This window comes from Scyliorhinus canicula, chromosome 4 (genome assembly GCF_902713615.1).
Source record: "Scyliorhinus canicula chromosome 4, sScyCan1.1, whole genome shotgun sequence".
Classification (NCBI taxonomy): domain Eukaryota; kingdom Metazoa; phylum Chordata; class Chondrichthyes; order Carcharhiniformes; family Scyliorhinidae; genus Scyliorhinus; species Scyliorhinus canicula.
In genome coordinates, this window is record NC_052149.1 from 157,516,364 (window position 1) to 157,534,292 (window position 17,929).

The window sequence follows — 17,929 nt, forward strand, 5'->3', positions numbered from 1 at the left end:
AGGTGGCTGAGAGGGTAAGCCCTATAGGTTGCTGTTCAAAATGATGCCCAATCTGCGAGGAGCCTCTCCTGCTGGCGGGAGTCAGCTGAAGTAAGGCTTCAGGGGAGAGAAACTCCCTGAGGCTCAAAAAACTGGTAAAGTGCCGTTGAAAAGCAGGGTGAATCTCGGCACTGCACCTGCCGAGAAACACCCCGTGAAAGATGTCCAAGAGCAGACTTCAACTTTTTTCCTCTGAATCATGCCCTTTTCTTTGTTTTAAATAGTGAACAAAAGAGTTGCTTTTACCTTACAAGTATTCACAAACAAATGAAATTAATTTTTGTGCATCTATAAATCTCTTGGGGAATGTGTGAGCATGGCTATACTTGGAAAGCGTGGCAATCGTTGGATTCTGAATGCAGAGTAGTATGTGGATTTGTGTTTATAGACAATGGCACAGTTTTTTGTATTTAGGACTGAAGTTTTAAAAATGGTTAAATGTAAATGAACTATTATAAGTAAATGTTAGTTACTGGTGTTTAATTAAACCATTATGATGTCTGAAATGGGATTTGTTAGAAATAATTATCAGTGACGGTTGCCTATAAGAAAATTCAGTAGATTGACGAGATTGCTTTGATCTGCTCAGGGGTCTCAGGAAGGGAAGTGAGCTGAAACCAGAAGAGTTGTTTTGAGGTCTTGCAAATTGATTGGATCTCTGGTGCACAGGTGCTTGCAGACGATCTGTGCCTGGGTTAAAATATGCCGTAATGCTACATTTTTCTTGAGTGAATATTTGAAATTGGGTTTCCTCGATAAGTAGTTGAACCATGTGTGCAAAGTTGCAGGTTCAGCTTTTGGAGTGATCTCAGCTGGGATGATATAACCGTTACCTCCTGCTTCTGGGCTATTGAGAAGGGGGCAAGAAAATCAGTAAAGTCAAGAGTTCCTATTTTCTAATTTCTAAGTTTGCTATTTTCTATTTGCTCGAAGTGTGCATATATGGATATCGGGCAAGTACAGGATTAAGTTCAGTTATGATGCTCTCATGAGATCAAAGCTTCACAGTTAAAGCTTGCATGTGAGTGATTTGGAAATTGGACAGTACTCACAGGCACGCACCTTGAGTCAGAAATTGAGGGGAGGGAATAAAATTGGCAAGAAAAATTATTTTAAAAATAAATCTCTTTTTCACTATAATCTGAATTGAATAAGCAAAAATGCTTTTTGTATGTTGAAGTGTTAGAATCATAGAATAGTGCAGCACAGAAGATCGTTGAACCTATCAAGTTTGCACCGTTTCTTATCTGTTTAGTCCTATTACTTGCTCTTTTCCTGTTAACCTGCATTTTATTCTCCTTCAGGAATTTATCCAATTCCCTTTTTAAGTCTTGTATTGAATTTGTTTCTACCTTTTGTGAGGGACTACGGCCTCACACTGTATATTTTGTAACACATATGTAGGTATGCTCATCGTTATTTCTTAATTTTTTAAGACTCAACAATTACCTTTAAATGGCTGAAACTGTTTCTATTGTGACCCCTGAAGAAAAGAAACCATTTGGCAGTTTTAGGAAAATTCCCACTGTCGCCACTGATGACCCATGTAGACTGGGCAGCCCAAATTCAAAAAGAGCGAAATAAAGGACATTTGCATTTAATAACGCAGGCTGACCAGAAGGAGAGGGATTGTCTGCTAAGACAAAGGCCCCGCAATCTTCCTTTCCGCCAATAAAAAGATATTTGACGGTTTTTGGAATCCAGACGATGGATGCAAAGATTTTGTCAAAGATTGTGGAGAGGTGGCAGTCATGTGACATGAGCCTTTGGCTTGTGGAACAAGCCTTGCTGCCATGAAAGGCTCAGTCTGCTGTTTAACAATTTGAAACCTGGCCCCATCTGTACTACTTCTGCTGGAGCTTCTGCATCATCACCTCCAAAGGCTTATTCATATCTGTATGCCTATCTCGTATATGAATTCAACACCACCTAGGAAAAATTATACATCATCGTGTTTTAGCCCACTGATCTCCATGAAGGAATAATTCATTGGAGTTTGAATCTGGAATTTGGAACCCATGTGAACCAACATTTATTGTCTTTTTTTTATAAAATAATTTTTATTGAGATTTTTGAAAAATGTATAACAACAGAACAATAACAATAATAAACACCCCCCGGCACCCGTAACAACGCATATAATGAACCCCCCCCCCCCCCCCCCCCCAAACCCAATAAACAACAAAATAAATTAACAATAAATTAAATTAACATAAACAATGCCCCCCTGGAACCCCCCCTTCCCCCCCCTCCCCCCGGGTTGCTGCTGCTTCTGACCTAGTTCCCTATCGTTGAGCCAGAAAGTCGAGGAAAGGCTGCCACCGCCTAAAGAACCCATGACTGACCCCCTCGGGGCAAATTTGACCTTCTCCAGCTTAATGAATTCCGCCATGTCATTGATCCAGGTCTCCACGCTTATGGGGTCTCGCATCTTTCCATTGCAACAATATCCTCCGCCGGGCTACTAGGGACGCAAAGGCCAAAACACCGGCCTCTTTCGCCTCCTGCACTCCCGGCTCCACCCCAACCCCAAATATCGCGAGTCCCCAGCCTGGCTTGACCCTGGACCCTACCACCCTCGACACCGTCCTCGCCACCCCCTGCCAGAATTCCCCCAGTGCCGGGCATGCCCAAAACATATGGGCATGGTTCGCTGGGCTCCCCGAACACCTAATGCACCTGTCCTCACCCCCAAAAACCCTGCTCATCCTCGTCCCGGACATATGAGCCCTGTGCAGTACCTTGAACTGGATGAGACTAAGCCTCGCACATGAAGAGGAGGAGTTCACCCTCTCCAGGGCGTTCGCCCATGTCCCCTCCTCAATCTGCTCCCCCAGCTCCACTTCCCACTTAGCCTTCAGCTCCTCTACCGACGCCTCCTCCACCTCCTGCATCACCTGGTAGATGTCAGACACCTTCCCATCCCCGACCCAAACCCCCGAAAGCACCCTATCCCTTAGGGGGCAGCAAAGGGAACCCCTCCACCTGCCGCCTAGCAAACGCCTTGACCTGAAGGTACCTGAACATGTACCTTCAGTAGTGTACCTCGTTGGAGGGAGCGGCAACGGCGCCGTTATCAGTGCCTTCAGGCTCGTGCCTCCACAGGACGCCATCTCCAACCGTTTCCATGCTGCCCCCTCCCCATCCATTACCCACTTGCGTACCATCGAGACAGTAGCCGCCCAATAGTACCCAGAGAGGTTGGGCAGCGCCAGCCCCCCTCTATCCCTGCCCCGCTCCAAAAAGACCCTCCTCACCCTCGGAGTCCCGTGCGCCCAAACAAATCCCGTGATGCTGCTGTTCACCCTCCTAAAAAAGGCCCTCGGAATGAAAATGGGGAGGCACTGAAACAAAAACAAAAACCTCGGGAGCACCGTCATTTTAATGGACTGTACTCTACCCGACAGCGGCAGCATGTCCCACCTTTTAAACTCATCCTCCATCTGCTCCACCAACCTAGTAAAAATAAGCTTTTGCAAAGTCCCCCAACTCCTAGCCACCTGAACCCCCAGGTACCTAAAACTCCTCACTGCCCTTTTTAGCGGGAGCCTACCAATTCCCTCCTCCTGATCTCCCGGGTGAACAACAAACAGCTCGCTCTTGCCCAGGTTCAACTTATAGCCTGAGAAACTCCCAAACTCAGCAAGAATCTCCATCACCTCCGGCATTCCCCCCACCGGGTCTGCTACATACAGCAGCAAGTCATCTGCATAAAGCGACACTCGGTGCTCCTCCCCATCCTGCACCAGACCCCTCCACCTCCCCGACTCCCTGAGCGCCATGGCCAGAGGCTCAATTGCCAACTCAAAAAGCAAAGGGGACAGGGGGCACCCCTGCCTCGTCCCACGGTAGAGCCTGAAGTACTCGGACCTCCTCCCATTTGTCGCTACCAACATTTATTTTCTGTTCTGTACCCTTATTGTCTGTCCCTCTCCTTTATTATCTGAATACGAGGGGAACATTACAAGCCCTCTTTTTGCAGTCTGAGTGTGTGTAAATAAACCAACCCTTTAAATTCATCCTCACTCACATTTGCTATGGGGTTATTACTAGAAAATTGGATCTCTCAAAAACTGAGGGGTTTGAGAAATAAGAGGGAAACAAATCAAACCACCTTTCTGTTTGTGGAAGGGTGGTAAAAGGAATGATCAGTGCCATTTAACTTAAACCCCCGCCCTGCCCGTAATACTTTTTATCAGTGATTACATTCCACATCCAAAACTGGAAGTATCGATAATGTAGCAGGTTAGGTTTGAGTATAGAGGAACTCCAAGGTGGTCCGAAAATGAAACCTAAATATGTGTATTGTATTTTTCTCTGCTGTGGAATGCTTAAATTTGATTTGCTGTAATGTTTCGTGTCCCCCAGGGACATCAAACGAATTTGTGAAAATGAGTCCCAAAAAGGTAAGCTAACTAATGTAGCAAATGGTGGACTGGATTATGTTTCTTTAATTAATGTTTCTTTGCAGGAAACTTGTTGGTTTGGGCGAAACAGCAATGTTGTTTCACTCGAGAGTGGCAAGTAATGTTGGCTTGCTCTCTTGAGTGACAATGAACTGACTGAATACGTTCTGGAAATGCAGAGCTTAAACTAGCATTAATTTTATATGCTCGATCAAAGTGACTTAAAAAGTACTTAAACTTAGAGAAGTTTAAAATGACTGGTTTAAGCCTGAGACAAATGCCAATTTGTTGGCCCAGCGGATTTTGTCACTTGGTGAACAATTGCTATATATAATAGATGATGGATTTAGTTTTAAAATACATCAATTACCATACAACTTTGCCATATCTGTATAGGTATGGTGATGGACTTAGTCCAAATCGTTGCATTTGCAGTACATTGTAACAGAACAGGCTTTCATATTGGTCATTGAATCACAGAATAATTTGTATTTTATCTTAATGATTGACATATGTGACACGAGTGACCATCTTGCATAATGCAACAATGCTAAATGTATGGAATGGTTTTGGCGATTCCTTCCTATGTTATTTTTTTTGGGATATTTTAACTTTGTAGTTGTCTGGGACAATTTATCTTTCAGTTATTGCAAGTTCATATATTCCGATTAAATTCTAATATTGAGTTTTCTTTCTGTACTTTCCTATTTGTGTTTTACTAGGAATCAAGCAGGGTAACTAGTGACTGTTCAAGATCGCCCTCCTGTGTCTCTGTAAAAACCAGTTCTGTGCAATGTAAGAACATGTCCAGAAGGCCAACGCCACCAGGTAATGTCCTGTAAACTCTTTACCGGAGTCCTGTCGAATGGTATTTGTTGATGCCCTATTACGTTGCAATCGGCTACCTTGTTTAATGCATTCTGTCCTGGAGTTGGAACAGATCAAAGGTACAGTGAAACTCATTTTAAAATGAAATTAAAGGTTGCTTTTGTAACTATTGTGCATGATATCAATGATACATTATATGTTATTCCTTTGGGAAAAGAAATACAGGTACCATGAGTCTGCATGTGAATGCAAAATTCCTATCCAGAAATTTTGAGCTCACCTCTTCAAAAATCTTTCCATTGGGTGGAACTGTACAGGTGACTTATGAATTCTTGTGGATTAAATTATATAAGGTTGCATGTGAGCTTGGCAATTGTGAGCTGGTTTGCAAGTTTGCTCATTTTTGACTACAGCGTACGGCGTTTCCTCCTTCGTTTGTTATGAATTTTGAATTGTCCCATTTATCTTGGTGAAAGAGGAGGTAATTTAAACATTAGAAGGGTTTAAAATTGACAAGGAGGCAGAATTTGGTAGACAGTCTACATAAACTTGATATGGCACCAGGATTGGATGAGATGCATCCAAAGATACTGAGGGAAATGAGAATGGAAATTTCAGAGGCACTGGACTTAATTTTCCAGTCTTAAACTTGGGGTTGTACCCGAGGACTGGAGAATTTGCAAATGTTCCACTCTTGTTCAAAAAAGGTGTGAAGGTGAGCCCAGCTACTACACACCAGTTAGTTTAACCTCCGTGATAGGGAAGCACTGGGGAAGAAACAATAATTTGAGACAAAATTTATAGTCACTTGGGTGAATGCAGGTTAATTAAGGAAAGCTAACGTGGATATATTACAGGCAAATTGTGCTTAACAACTTGATGGAATTTTTGATGAGTTAGCAGGTTTGATGAGGGTAAAGCTGTCGATGCTGTGTACATGGACTTCTAAAGGCATTTGATAAAGTGCTGTACAACAGACTTGAGGAAAGTTACAGCTCATGGAATAAAAAGGGAAGTAGTTGGCTGAATAACACAAAATGGACAGTAGCGATAAATGGATTACTGAAAAAAGGTTTATAGTGGAATTCCCCATGTTCTTGTGTTTGGACCTGTTCTTCCGGGCACACTTATGAGTGACTTTGACTGTGGTGTACATGGCAAAATATCAAAATGTGATTATATGAAATTTGGAAGTATTGTGAATGGAGGAGAATAGTGTAGAACTTCAAAAGAGTGTAAATGGGTTGGTGGAATGGAGGAAGAAGTACTACGTGAAATTGAATGCACAGAAGTATGAAGCGACTTATTTTGGTAGGAAGAATGTGAAGAAACAATGTAAAATAAAGAATACAATTCTAAAGTGGGTGCAGCAGCAGAGGGGCCTGGGTATTTATGTGCATAAGTAATGGAAGGTGGCAGGACAAGTTGAGAATGGTTAATAAAGCATACAGGCTTTATTAATATGTGGTACAAGAGTGCTAAAGCAAGGAGATTATATAAAACTTCTATAAAACACTGGTTCAACCTCAAACTGAAGTATGGTGTCCAGTTCTGGGTGCCACACTTTGAAGGATGTGGAGGCATTGGAGGGTGCAGAAGATAGTCATGAAAATGATTCCAGAGATGAGGAACTTGCTTGGAGAAGAGAAGGTTGAGATGAGATTTTATGGGGGTGTAGAAAATCATGAAAGGTCTGAATAGAGTAGATAAAGAAAAACTTCACATTGATAGAAGAGTAAGATGGCACACATTTAAGGCAATTGGAAAAAGAAGCAACAGAGGGATGAAGAAAAAACATTTTACGCAGCAAGTGTTTGGGTTCTGGAACTCACTGCCTGAGAACTTAGTGGAGACCGGTTCAGTTGAGGCATTCAAGGTGAAATTGGGTGCAGGCCTATGGGGAGACGTTGGGGGAGTTGCATGAAGTGGATTGCTCCTTCGGAGAGCCAGAGCAGATACATTGGCCAAATGGCGTCCTCCTGTGCTGTAACCATTCTGTGATTTCAAACCCCAGATTTTGAGGCAAATATATTTTAACATAAATCAAAAATTGGACACTGGATTAGGGGTTTTGCAACTTTAATGCTTTCCAATGTGGTATATCTGTTGGTTTCAAATTTGACATCTGCATAGTAGGAAATGCACATCAGTATCTGCAAAGCAGAACTGAGACACCAGAATGATGTGCAGTAAAGGAAATTGCTGGTGACAATATGGATGTTGCAGGCCATAACTGCGACTAAAATGGGCGATCAATTTTTAGAAAGTTTAATGTTATTCCCGATTTCCCCATTTAGTCTGCATTACGTAGCAGTATGTATTTGATGGTTGCTATGCTTGTTTTCAATATTTTCACATGTTCATAGACACCTCAATTTTCTGTTTAATTCCGCAATGTGGTGTACCGATATCAGCGCGTATACAGATACAAAAATCAGCGTTTTTGACTAAATTACTGGGTGTTCCAATTCTTGAGTTGGACTGATGTTCAGGCTGTACTCTTTGTATAACCTACAGGATTTTGTCTTCCAGGTGGCGAGTTCCACTGCTCAGAGGATCACAGGTATTCTGTCCTTGCGGCACCTCCCAACAGTCCCACTGGCCTGTCCTCCCATCAGCATCCTCTTACGGCACCAAAGTCTCCTCCTCAAGTTATTAATGAGCCAACGGTTTCCATTCATCAACATGGACATGCAACATCTGCAACCTCATGCACCATGCAACACAACACTGTAACCTCCACTAATTCAAATCGGAGACCATCTATGACGTCTGGTATCCCACAAGTTCTGCCTCATGTACCCAAGACTTCTGCAGTTGCTGTGGCAACGGCTGCATCTCCAGATGTGTCCTTGATTTCGAAAACCTCTGCTGCTGTTTCTACAGGTGTGCTTGTGACTCCAGTGCCTCCAAGTACTAGCCCTCATATTTCTAACAATGGGTTATCTTCTTTCCCAAAGACTACAGCAGCTTCCCCTATTTGTACCAGTCACTATAATGGAGCTTGCCCAGTAACAGCCTCACCAAACCCAGCTGCTCCAGGCAATGGCATCTGCAGGTTAGTATTTGCCTCCTTAGATGTCTGCTACATAAGTAAATATTGGAGATTGTAGTTAAAGTGAATGGATGCTTCAATTTTAAAGAATTATTGACATTGAGGTTTTGTCTCCCTCCCTCTAAATTTAGTACACGCTGGGTAAATAGGTCCACCAAGCACCTAAGTCTCCAAATGAATTGTTTAGCTTGAACAGCACTTCAAGGTCCGTGGGGCAAAGTTTAGAGGAGTTGTGCGAGGCAGGTTTTTTTACACCGGGGGGGGGGGGGTGTGTGTGTGTGTGTGTGTGTAGCGCGTTGCCAGGGGACTTTGTGGAAGCGAATACATTAACGGCATTCAAAAGGCATTTTGACAAACACATGGATAGGATGGGTGTAGAGCAGGGGTGGGCAAACTTTTCCGTGCAAGGGCCGCATTCAGAAATTCACAATTCACAAAGGGCCGCATAGTATATTAAGTAAAATAATTACGTCACCCGGTTATGATTCTGGGCGCCTCATATAGAACATAGAACAGTACAGCACAGAACAGGCCCTTCGGCCCTCGACGTTGTGCCAAGAAATGATCACCCTACTCAAGTCAACGTATCCACCCTATACCAGTAAGTAACCCAACAGCCCCCCCACCCATTAACCTTTAAAAAAAAAAAATTTAAAAAAAAAAATTTTTTTTAAAAAAAAAAAAAATTTTTTTTTTTTTTTTAATGACTTGGTGGGCCGCAGAAATACCTTTGGCGGGCCGCATGCGGCCCGCGGGCCGTAGTTTGCCCACCCCTGGTGTAGAGGGATACGGCACAAGGAAGTGCTGAGGATTTTGACAAATGTTGGTATCATGACCGGTACAGGCTTGGAGGGCCGAAGGGCCTGTTCCTGTGCTGTATTGTTCTTTGTTCTATAATGTAACATTAACTTGTACAACACAGCAAGAGTTAGGCAGGGGGTCGGATCCATCTGCTGCAATCAGTGAGTGGATTACATATGATTAAAGTATTTGAGGTCAGGTCATGGTTAAACACCATGCCAAACATAATTGCTTTCTTTAATGTTAAAACATTTCCACATTTATTGAAGGCGCTATCGGTATACGTTCAAAGAACCAACATTGACAGTACTTGTAATTAATCTCGGTCTTATAGATGTTTAATTTCATTTGTATGACTTTTCACATGAGAAACCTGTAGAAAATTGAGATTTAAATTCCATGTGAGTTTCAAACATTTCATCAAAGTACTTTCAAAAACCTCAGCCTTCTGCACAGAAATTCTAACCTCCCATGGCTGTCTGCTCATACCTCCCTTCAATGAAGTTTACTTCTGTCTGATATTGGCTCCTTTGCTGTTCTTTTCTGGTGCCTGTATGGGTTTGGTCGTCTTTTGTTATTCTCTCCGCCTGCTATGAGCTCCATATTCCTCACCTGCTGCAGCCTGAGATTTTCTTGAACTCCAATCTTTAAAAATATTGGGAAGCCCCTTTAAACCTTCTGTGTTGGGATAACTGGTGAAGGTGTCCTCCTGATTGGTGAATTGTCTTTAGTGGAGCCCTGAGGAAACGTTCCTTTGCTGGACTCAAATCCTAAAAAATATCCTCAAGGCTGTGATAGTAGAGACTTTTTTGATTGGCCCATCTTGACTTTCTGTTCATTAGTCCCAAGAGGGGCATGTTTAATTTAATGTGGGATTTTCCATCGCATAAAGATACATTTCAATCAATTATGTCATTTGCTCTGAAGTTGACAAAATGGAAAGAGGGTCTGTTAGCAATATGTGTAGTTGCAGGGTGGGGGTGTCATAGAAAATATACTTTATTCATAGTTCAACAATTCCATGTCTTTTTAAATATTTAAAATTATTTTTCAATGGATTAATTTTGCACTCCTACTTTAAGTGCTGTCTCTATTGTCAAAACTTTTATTTAAAATTCTAAATGAATTCATGATTGGATTTGGATGTTTATTTTATCAGTTAAGTGTTATTTTTTCTCATGATTTTGCACCGTTTCCTCCCAAGTTAATTCAAAACTGCATTTTCAGTGCCTTAAGGAATTTGAACACTTTTTGCAGTCCAAAACAGCTGAAAGCCTATTCTTGAGTTTGTGTACTATGCTTTAATGCTGAATTCCAGTCTTTTAATTTTAACTGCTTTTGCTGTGCCCATTTTATGCCTGTAGGTGGTGCAGTGTAGAAGCATGATTTTAACTTGTCAGTCTTTATAATTATGAAAAGGGAAAATATGCAGAATAACAAAACTTAATAGAATTTTTTGAGGAAGCAACAAGGAGGATTCATGAGGGTGGTACGGTGGATATTATCTTTGTGGATTTCAGTAAGAAATTTGAGAAGACCCCACGCATGGCAGACTGGTCAGAAAAGTGATATCTCGTGGAATACAGGGAAAGGTGGCAGGTCTGGTCCAAAATTGGCTCAGTGACAGGGAACAAAGGATGTTTTTGCAAATGGAAAACAGATTCCAGTGGTGTTCCACAGGGCTCCGTGTTGTAGCCCTTGCGGTTTGTTATATATATTAATGATTTGGACTTAAATGTAGGATGCATGATTGGGAACTTTTCAGATGACACAAAATTGATTCTGTAGTTTATCGTGACAAGGATAGCAGTTGACTCCAGAATAATATGGTTTGGTAGAGTGGATGGAAAAATGGCAAATGGAATTCAATCAGGAAAAGTGTGAGGTAATGCATTTGGTGAAGGCAATCAAAGTAAGGGAATACTCATTAAAGGAAGATATTAAGAGGAGTTGAGGAAGTGAGACCGTGAGACTGCATGTTCAGTTCGTTGAAGGTGACAGGACATGTGGTCAAGAAAGCCTATGGAATGCTTCCCTTTACTGGGTGAGATATTGAATCCAAAAGCAGGGATGTAATGATGGAAATTTATTAGACACTGGTTAGGCCACAGCTTTAATTTTGTGTACAGTTCTGGGCACCACATTACAGGAAGCATGCGATTGCTCTGGAGTATGCGCAGAGGAGATTTACAAGAATATTGCACGGGCTTGAAAATTGCAGTTATGAGGAGAGACGTGAGGGCTGTTTTCTTAGAACAGAGTAGGCTAAGGAGTGATCTACTTGAGGTATAAAAAAAATTGAAGAGCCTAGACATGATGGACATGAAATGCGTGTCTCCCCTAGCTGAGGGGTCAGTTACCAGGGGGCATAGATTTGAGGTGATTGTACAAAGGATTAGTGGGGGCATGAGGAAAACCTTTTCACTTAAGAGGGTGGTGAGTGTCTGGAATTCACTGCCTAAGTTGGTGGTTGAAGTTGAACTGCTCAACTCAGTTAAAAGGTATCTGGATCTGCACCTGAAATGCTGTAACCTGCAAAGCTGAAGACCAGCTGCTAGAAAGTGGGATTAAAATGAGCGGCTAGTTTCTTTTTTCTCTCCTTTTGGCTGACACTGACACGATGGGCTGAATGGCCTCTCTGCGCCGTAACCATTCTGCGGTTCTATAAAGGAATGTTGAAAATGTCTGCAAAGTCTTTAAAACAATAATGAATGTAACAGGATTAAATGATGCTTTTTGAATGGCTGCACAATTGTATGTAGAAGTCAGGATAAGTTTTTCCTGGTGCATTGTTTTTGGAACATTTGTTAGAGATTAAAATCATCAAGCCTTCCAGAGTTTGCTGGAGATACATGAGCTGCTGCAATTCTTTATTTTGAAACTTGATTTGTTGCCTCTTCTAGGGACCAGTCGTGCAAGAGTCGTCTGTGCACAAATGAAACTGCCTACAGCCCCACACAGATGCACAATGCAGATGAAAGTCTGGAAGAAGACGATAGCTGTTCAGAGCACAGTTCATGCACATCTCACACTGCCAATCAGAAGGAAGGAAAATACTGTGATTGTTGTTATTGCGAGTTCTTTGGTCATGGACCGGTGAGTGCAACCTAGCTAGAAAGATAATATTGTAAATTTGTTCAGCTGAATTGAATTTATTTACAAACCACTTTATAAATTTCAAAAGAAATTCAGAGTCTGAGCATTTACGGCAACCTGTAGATTTGAGAGACACTAAATTAAGATATTTCACTTGGACCAAGAAGTTCAAATTTCAAGGAGATGTCTCAAAACTATACATTTGCAATAGCTATTTTGTGCAATACTTCAGTAACTTTCAAGTGTACAGGATTTTGATAACTGTCAGAGTCTTGTGATTGACATACTCAATTCAAAAAACAGCATATTTTCTCCAATCCTTCCTTTGAAATCTGATTTTAATGATGTGATAAAAGTAGAACTACTGAAGCATTGTTTGGAAAGCACATTGGTTGGCTCCATGGATACTTTTGGAAATTGTATGGCGTGCATGATTGGCATCATCCAAGTTTAGAATGGTTGCGGGTGAATGCATAAAGCTTATTTACTGTGAGAGGAAAGACAAAAGACATAGGTCTGTATCTTCCTGCCCTCCCCCCAGTGTTAGATTTGGTAGGATCACTACAAAGATGCACTGGGTAATCCCTGTCGGATATTCCAAGGTAAAGGTTTACCCGGCAATTATCCAGAAGCTCCAACTTCCTCTGGACAACTTTGCAGTGCTGGAAACCATCCGGCAAAACGATTTGAATCACGAACTTTGGATGGTTTTACACCAATAGTTACTTTGAAAGAGTTAGAAGGATTAATAACACTTCTAACTTCAGCATAACTAGGTTAGGCATCCAGACTGAGCCCCCCACCCCGGGCTCAAGCTGACTCAACCATGCCAAATTCCATCCATTTATCTGGACACTAACTTTCTCCCTGGCCAGCTGCTGGGCCCTTCAAACCTACCTGTTTTCCAGTAGCCAGTACAGGAAAAAAGGGGACTTGGTTTCCCTGAGCTCGTTGCACTGCATTGTGGCCTTTGGGAACTCTCGCTGCAAGCCCCAAACGGCTCCAGCTGTCAGAGATTTCAGCAAAGTTTTCCAGTTTAGGGAAGCGTCTTTACACTGTTGTAATTCCAGGACTTTATGCCGTTAGGCGGAAGCTATGGCCCATACAAAATCGTAAAAAAAATGAGTTATTAAAAGCTTCAAAGTACGAACGAAGTTCCATTTTGAGACTAAATTTCAAAAATCAAGAACGCATGCTAGACTTTGCTACACTTGCAGCGTGCTATAACTTGTTCTTGTATTGAAAAAATATTTACATTTACAATTCTGCATAAGCCTCCTGCAGCTCCAACGAGTAGAAATTACACTGAAATCCGGGAGAAACTAAGGACGCGGCTGACGAAACGCAAGGAGGAGCTCCCACAAAAATCAAGTAATGGGTCCATCCGGGAACCACCAGTAGATGAAAGGAATGTTGAAGATCTGTTAAACTACATCAACAGCTCAGAACAGAAACCAGTCAACAGTGCCAAAGCAGCCAAAAGGGCACGGCATAAGCAGAAAAAGGTACACTTTGTTATTTTGTTTTGCTGGCTATGTGAGATTGGGGTGGCACAGTGACTCAGTAGTTAGCACTGCTGCCTCACAGCACCGAGGACCTGGGTTTGATCCCGGTCGCAGGTCACTATCCTGGTGGAGTTCGTCTGCGTAGATCTCACCCCCACAATCCAAAGATGTGCAAGGTAGGTGGATTGGCCGTGCTAAATTGCCCTTAATTGGAAAAAAGAAGAATTGGGTACTCTTAAGTTTTTTTAAAAAAAAGGACGATTGGTTGTTGCTTACATAGAAGAATCCTGTTTATGTGCCCTTTAGATCTTTTTATTGTGGGGCACACTTGGATAATTCAGCTGCGTTAGCTAGTCTGTGCCAAAAGGACCTGTAAATTGGTGTTCGTAGAGATTTATTCCTACAGCTGTAGCAATCCTACAACAGCTGTAGCAATCCTACAACAGCTGTGTAAACACAGGTAGGCCAAGAAATTGGTACCTTGAGTTTCAACCCTGCAGCCTGGATTTGCTTCAAGTTAGAAGAGGAACAAATAAGATGTTTGTTGCTAAGTCTGCCACCCAACCCAAGTTATTGACTGAGCAGGAGTCAGGACTTGCTGGTTTGAGGTTGTACTAATGCTAAGAAATTAATCTAATTAAAAATTCCTTTTGGGAGCCATGGTGGTGCAGTGGTTAGCACTTCTGCCTACGGCACTGAGGACCTACGTTCGATCCTGGCCCTGGGTCACTGTGTGGAGTTTGCAGATTCTCCCCGTGTCTGCGTGGGTTTCCCTCCACAACCCAAAGATGTGCAGGTTAGGTGGATTGGCCATGCTAAATTGCCCTATAATTGGAAAAAGAAATTGGGTACTCTAAATATTTTTTTTTAATTCCTTCATTTAAATTTATTCTGTCTTCTGAGTATTGAGCCCTTCCTTTTTTCACATCACAAATATGACAATTGTCAGAAGTGAACTGTAAAAGTATTGTGATTGTTATTTTTTAAACTCGCTTTCGCTGCTATTTCACTCCTATCTTGAATTGCTTTGAACTAAATTGTTTTTAATTTGATATAAGCCTTGACATGTTTTGTTTTTGCTGAGACTTGATTAATTATACCTAGCTGTGCATGAGGCTGTTTTAACTTTGAAAGTAGTTTTGATTCATTGGGAGTATTTGCTTGAAATAAGTACTTTGGGACCAAATTTCTTTTTCCTGTAATACAAACGTAAAATGTTCAACTTGCAAACATTCTACAATCTGTAAACAATTGTGCATCACTCCCGCTTGCCCATAACAAATATCCTCATTTGTTACTTCCATTCTTGTTTGTAAATCTGTCCATAATGTTTTCCATTCTCTCATCTCACCTAACACTGCAAACCTCTTGGGCAACACGGTGGCGCAGTGGGTTAGCCCTGTTGCTTCACGGCGCTGAGGTCCCAGGTTCGATCCCGGCTCCGGGTCACTGTCCGTGTGGAATTTGCACATTCTCCCCGTGTCTGCGTGGGTTTCACCCCCACAACACAAAGATGTGCAGGTTAGGTAGATTGGCCACGCTAAATTGCCCCTTAATTGGAAAAAATGAATTGGGTACTCTAAATTTATTTTAAAAAAAACAAAAAAAAAAAAAAACACTGCAAACCTCATTTGCATTGAACCTCCATTCTGTGCACATTTGTGTAAGACTCCTCTACATGTGCACACAGCTGTCCTTGCCAACCTTTTGGCAACTGCTTTCAATAACCTATATTTCACTACATTTCTCTTCTCAACTTCTCTACATCCCTTACCTCCTTTTAAGATTCTTCTTTTTCTTACATAAATTTTAGAGTACCCAATTATTTTTTTCCAATTAAGGGGCAATTTAGCTCGGCCAATCCACCTACCCTGCACATCTTTGGATTGTGGGGGCGAGACCCATGCAAACACGGGGAGAATGTGCAAACTCCACACGGACAGTGACCAGAGCCAGGATCGAATCTGGAACCTGGGTGCTGTGAGGCAGCTGTGCTAACCACTGCGCCACATCGCTGCCCTTTTTAAGATTCTTCTTAAAGCACACCTCTTTGATCAAGTTTTTGATCATCCTTCCTAATCGCTCACTGTGGCTTAATAAAGATTTTCCTTACAGCTCTGTGAAATGTCTTGGGTGGTCTTCCCACATTAACATAAGTGTTACAGAAGTGCAATTTGTTCATTTGCATTGGAGTCCTCCACAATTTAAATAGGCACTGGTACAAATTATTACATTTGTATCAAATGCCTATTGAAATTCCAGCCTGGAGTTTACATCTAATTTTAATTATGCAGCTGATACAAAGTGCATGCTTGACTTTAATGTTTCATTCATGTTTGTGCTCTAGCAGGAGAAAGCCCGTTCAGAGGTGTGTGATCAACGACCAGAGAAATCATATCCATCTACAATGCATATTCAGGATCTGGAGAATGTTTCTGTCATAAATCAACACATCCAAGAGGGTATAGAGGAGAAAGTCTTGATATTCAACCAGCATGTCCAAGAGGATATAGAGGAGAAAGTTTCAAAGCTCAACCAGCATATTCAGGATGACATAGAAGAGAAACTGAATCAGCAAGAGCTGTGGCACCAGGTGGAATTGCAGCGAGTGAGCAGCATCTTAACTACCAGACTGGAGCAGCTTAAAGATCGGATCAGAGATTCCATCAAAGCAAACTTCAGTCTATGTGATCTGCCCAAGGATGACTTTCCAGAGCTGACATCTGTGGAGAAGGGCTTACTGATAGAGAGCAATGGCATCATGGATAAAGAAGAAACCAGAATAATAGACCATCAAAAACTCAATTTGAACTTGTCCTTAACAACACCAGGGATTGTGCAGAATCATTTGTTAAATGGAAATAAGCACACAGTCATCACAAATCAAGAGCACAATGGCTCTGATATGGTTTTACTGGAAAATCCATTAGGAAAGAAGTCAAAGGGCAACAGTTTGTTGCCTTCAAAGGCTGAAAATATTTCCACACTACGACTGGGGGACGCTGGTGCAGTAGTGCTGCATAAACCAACTGCAGAGTCGAAAGTGACACAGCAAACATCTAGAAGTGGGAGACAGCCAAGGCAGCCTAAACAACAGACTTCTGAGGAGACCAAGGGCAAAACCGTGGTTTCAAAAAAAGAGCATGAACACTCCACAGCTCCCAAAATTCAGAGTTCCAAACAGCATGTACCTACTGCCAAACACAAGACAAACCAGAATCATGATGGCAAGCCAGCAGAGACTTCAAAGACCATGATTGCCAAATGCGATGAGCCCAGGCAAGGCAAGTGGAAGGGAGCCAGTGCTCTTGGCAACGCTGAAACTGGTGAAGACAGGAAATGTAACACTAAAACTTCAAGTACTGAGAAGGCGGAAGGCTCTGAAACACGAGGAATCAAGGAAGACCAGCAAATGACAACTGACATGTCTCAGTCAAAAGGCAAGAACAAGAAGGGAAAAAAGAAGAAACACGACAAGACCAACAACTGCATTGGTAGGTTTTTAATCATGGAATTGTTTTAAATTTTCAAGAGGTCTTGTGACTAAGTAAATGGGTAACCAGTGAAATTCTAAAGTGAACAGACCTGGGATCTGGACCTTTGCCTATGTGGAGATGTTTGAAGTGACAGCATGTTATATGACACAACATTTAAATGCAGAGAGCAGGAATATGCACATTGTTGGAAGAAACCCAGTGGTAGCAGCTATCATTAACAGCTGACGAAAAAGATGAAAGATGTAAAGGGAGCAAAGTATCCATCATGCCTTGCTTGATAGCCATGGAAAATGTAATAAAGTGGAAACAATTAGGCCGTTAAACCTGTAAGGGAAGAGTTTAAAGTATCAGTGAGAGCCTTGAAATCTTTCCCTGGTATCTTTTTGTTTACTTTTTTTATAACGGTGCGAACATGATGAGAGATGGTGCTTGTATCTCCTGATTTTGCAAATGGCATTGGCTGTTAATTTTGATGACCAGAATTTACGGGTCTTGATGTATTGTCCTTCAGTTATAATAGTAACCATAGAATCCCGACAGGGCAGCAGGAGGCCATTCGATCATCAAGTCTGCACCAACCCTCCAAAAGAGCACTCTACCTAGGCCCATTCCTCCGCCCTAGCCCTGTAACCCCACACGTTGATCACGGCCAATCCACCTAACCACATCTTTGGACTGTGGGGGGAGACTGGAGGAAACCCA

The 17,929-nt window shown here is 42.1% G+C and overlaps 1 protein-coding gene across 5 annotated transcripts in view; it reads left to right on the forward strand.

The window, feature by feature from the left end:
- fam193b (family with sequence similarity 193 member B) overlaps nt 1–17,929 on the forward strand; it is a 137,127-nt gene that overhangs the window by 109,125 nt on the left and 10,073 nt on the right. For 3 of the 5 annotated variants that reach the window (XM_038795433.1, XM_038795430.1, XM_038795432.1), the window contains 5 exons: nt 5,168–5,273; nt 7,806–8,331; nt 12,033–12,225; nt 13,500–13,730; nt 16,078–17,224. In XM_038795433.1, coding sequence (XP_038651361.1) covers nt 5,168–5,273; nt 7,806–8,331; nt 12,033–12,225; nt 13,500–13,730; nt 16,078–17,224 — 2,203 coding nt within the window. The other 2 variants (XM_038795431.1, XM_038795434.1) reach the window with 2 other exon arrangements.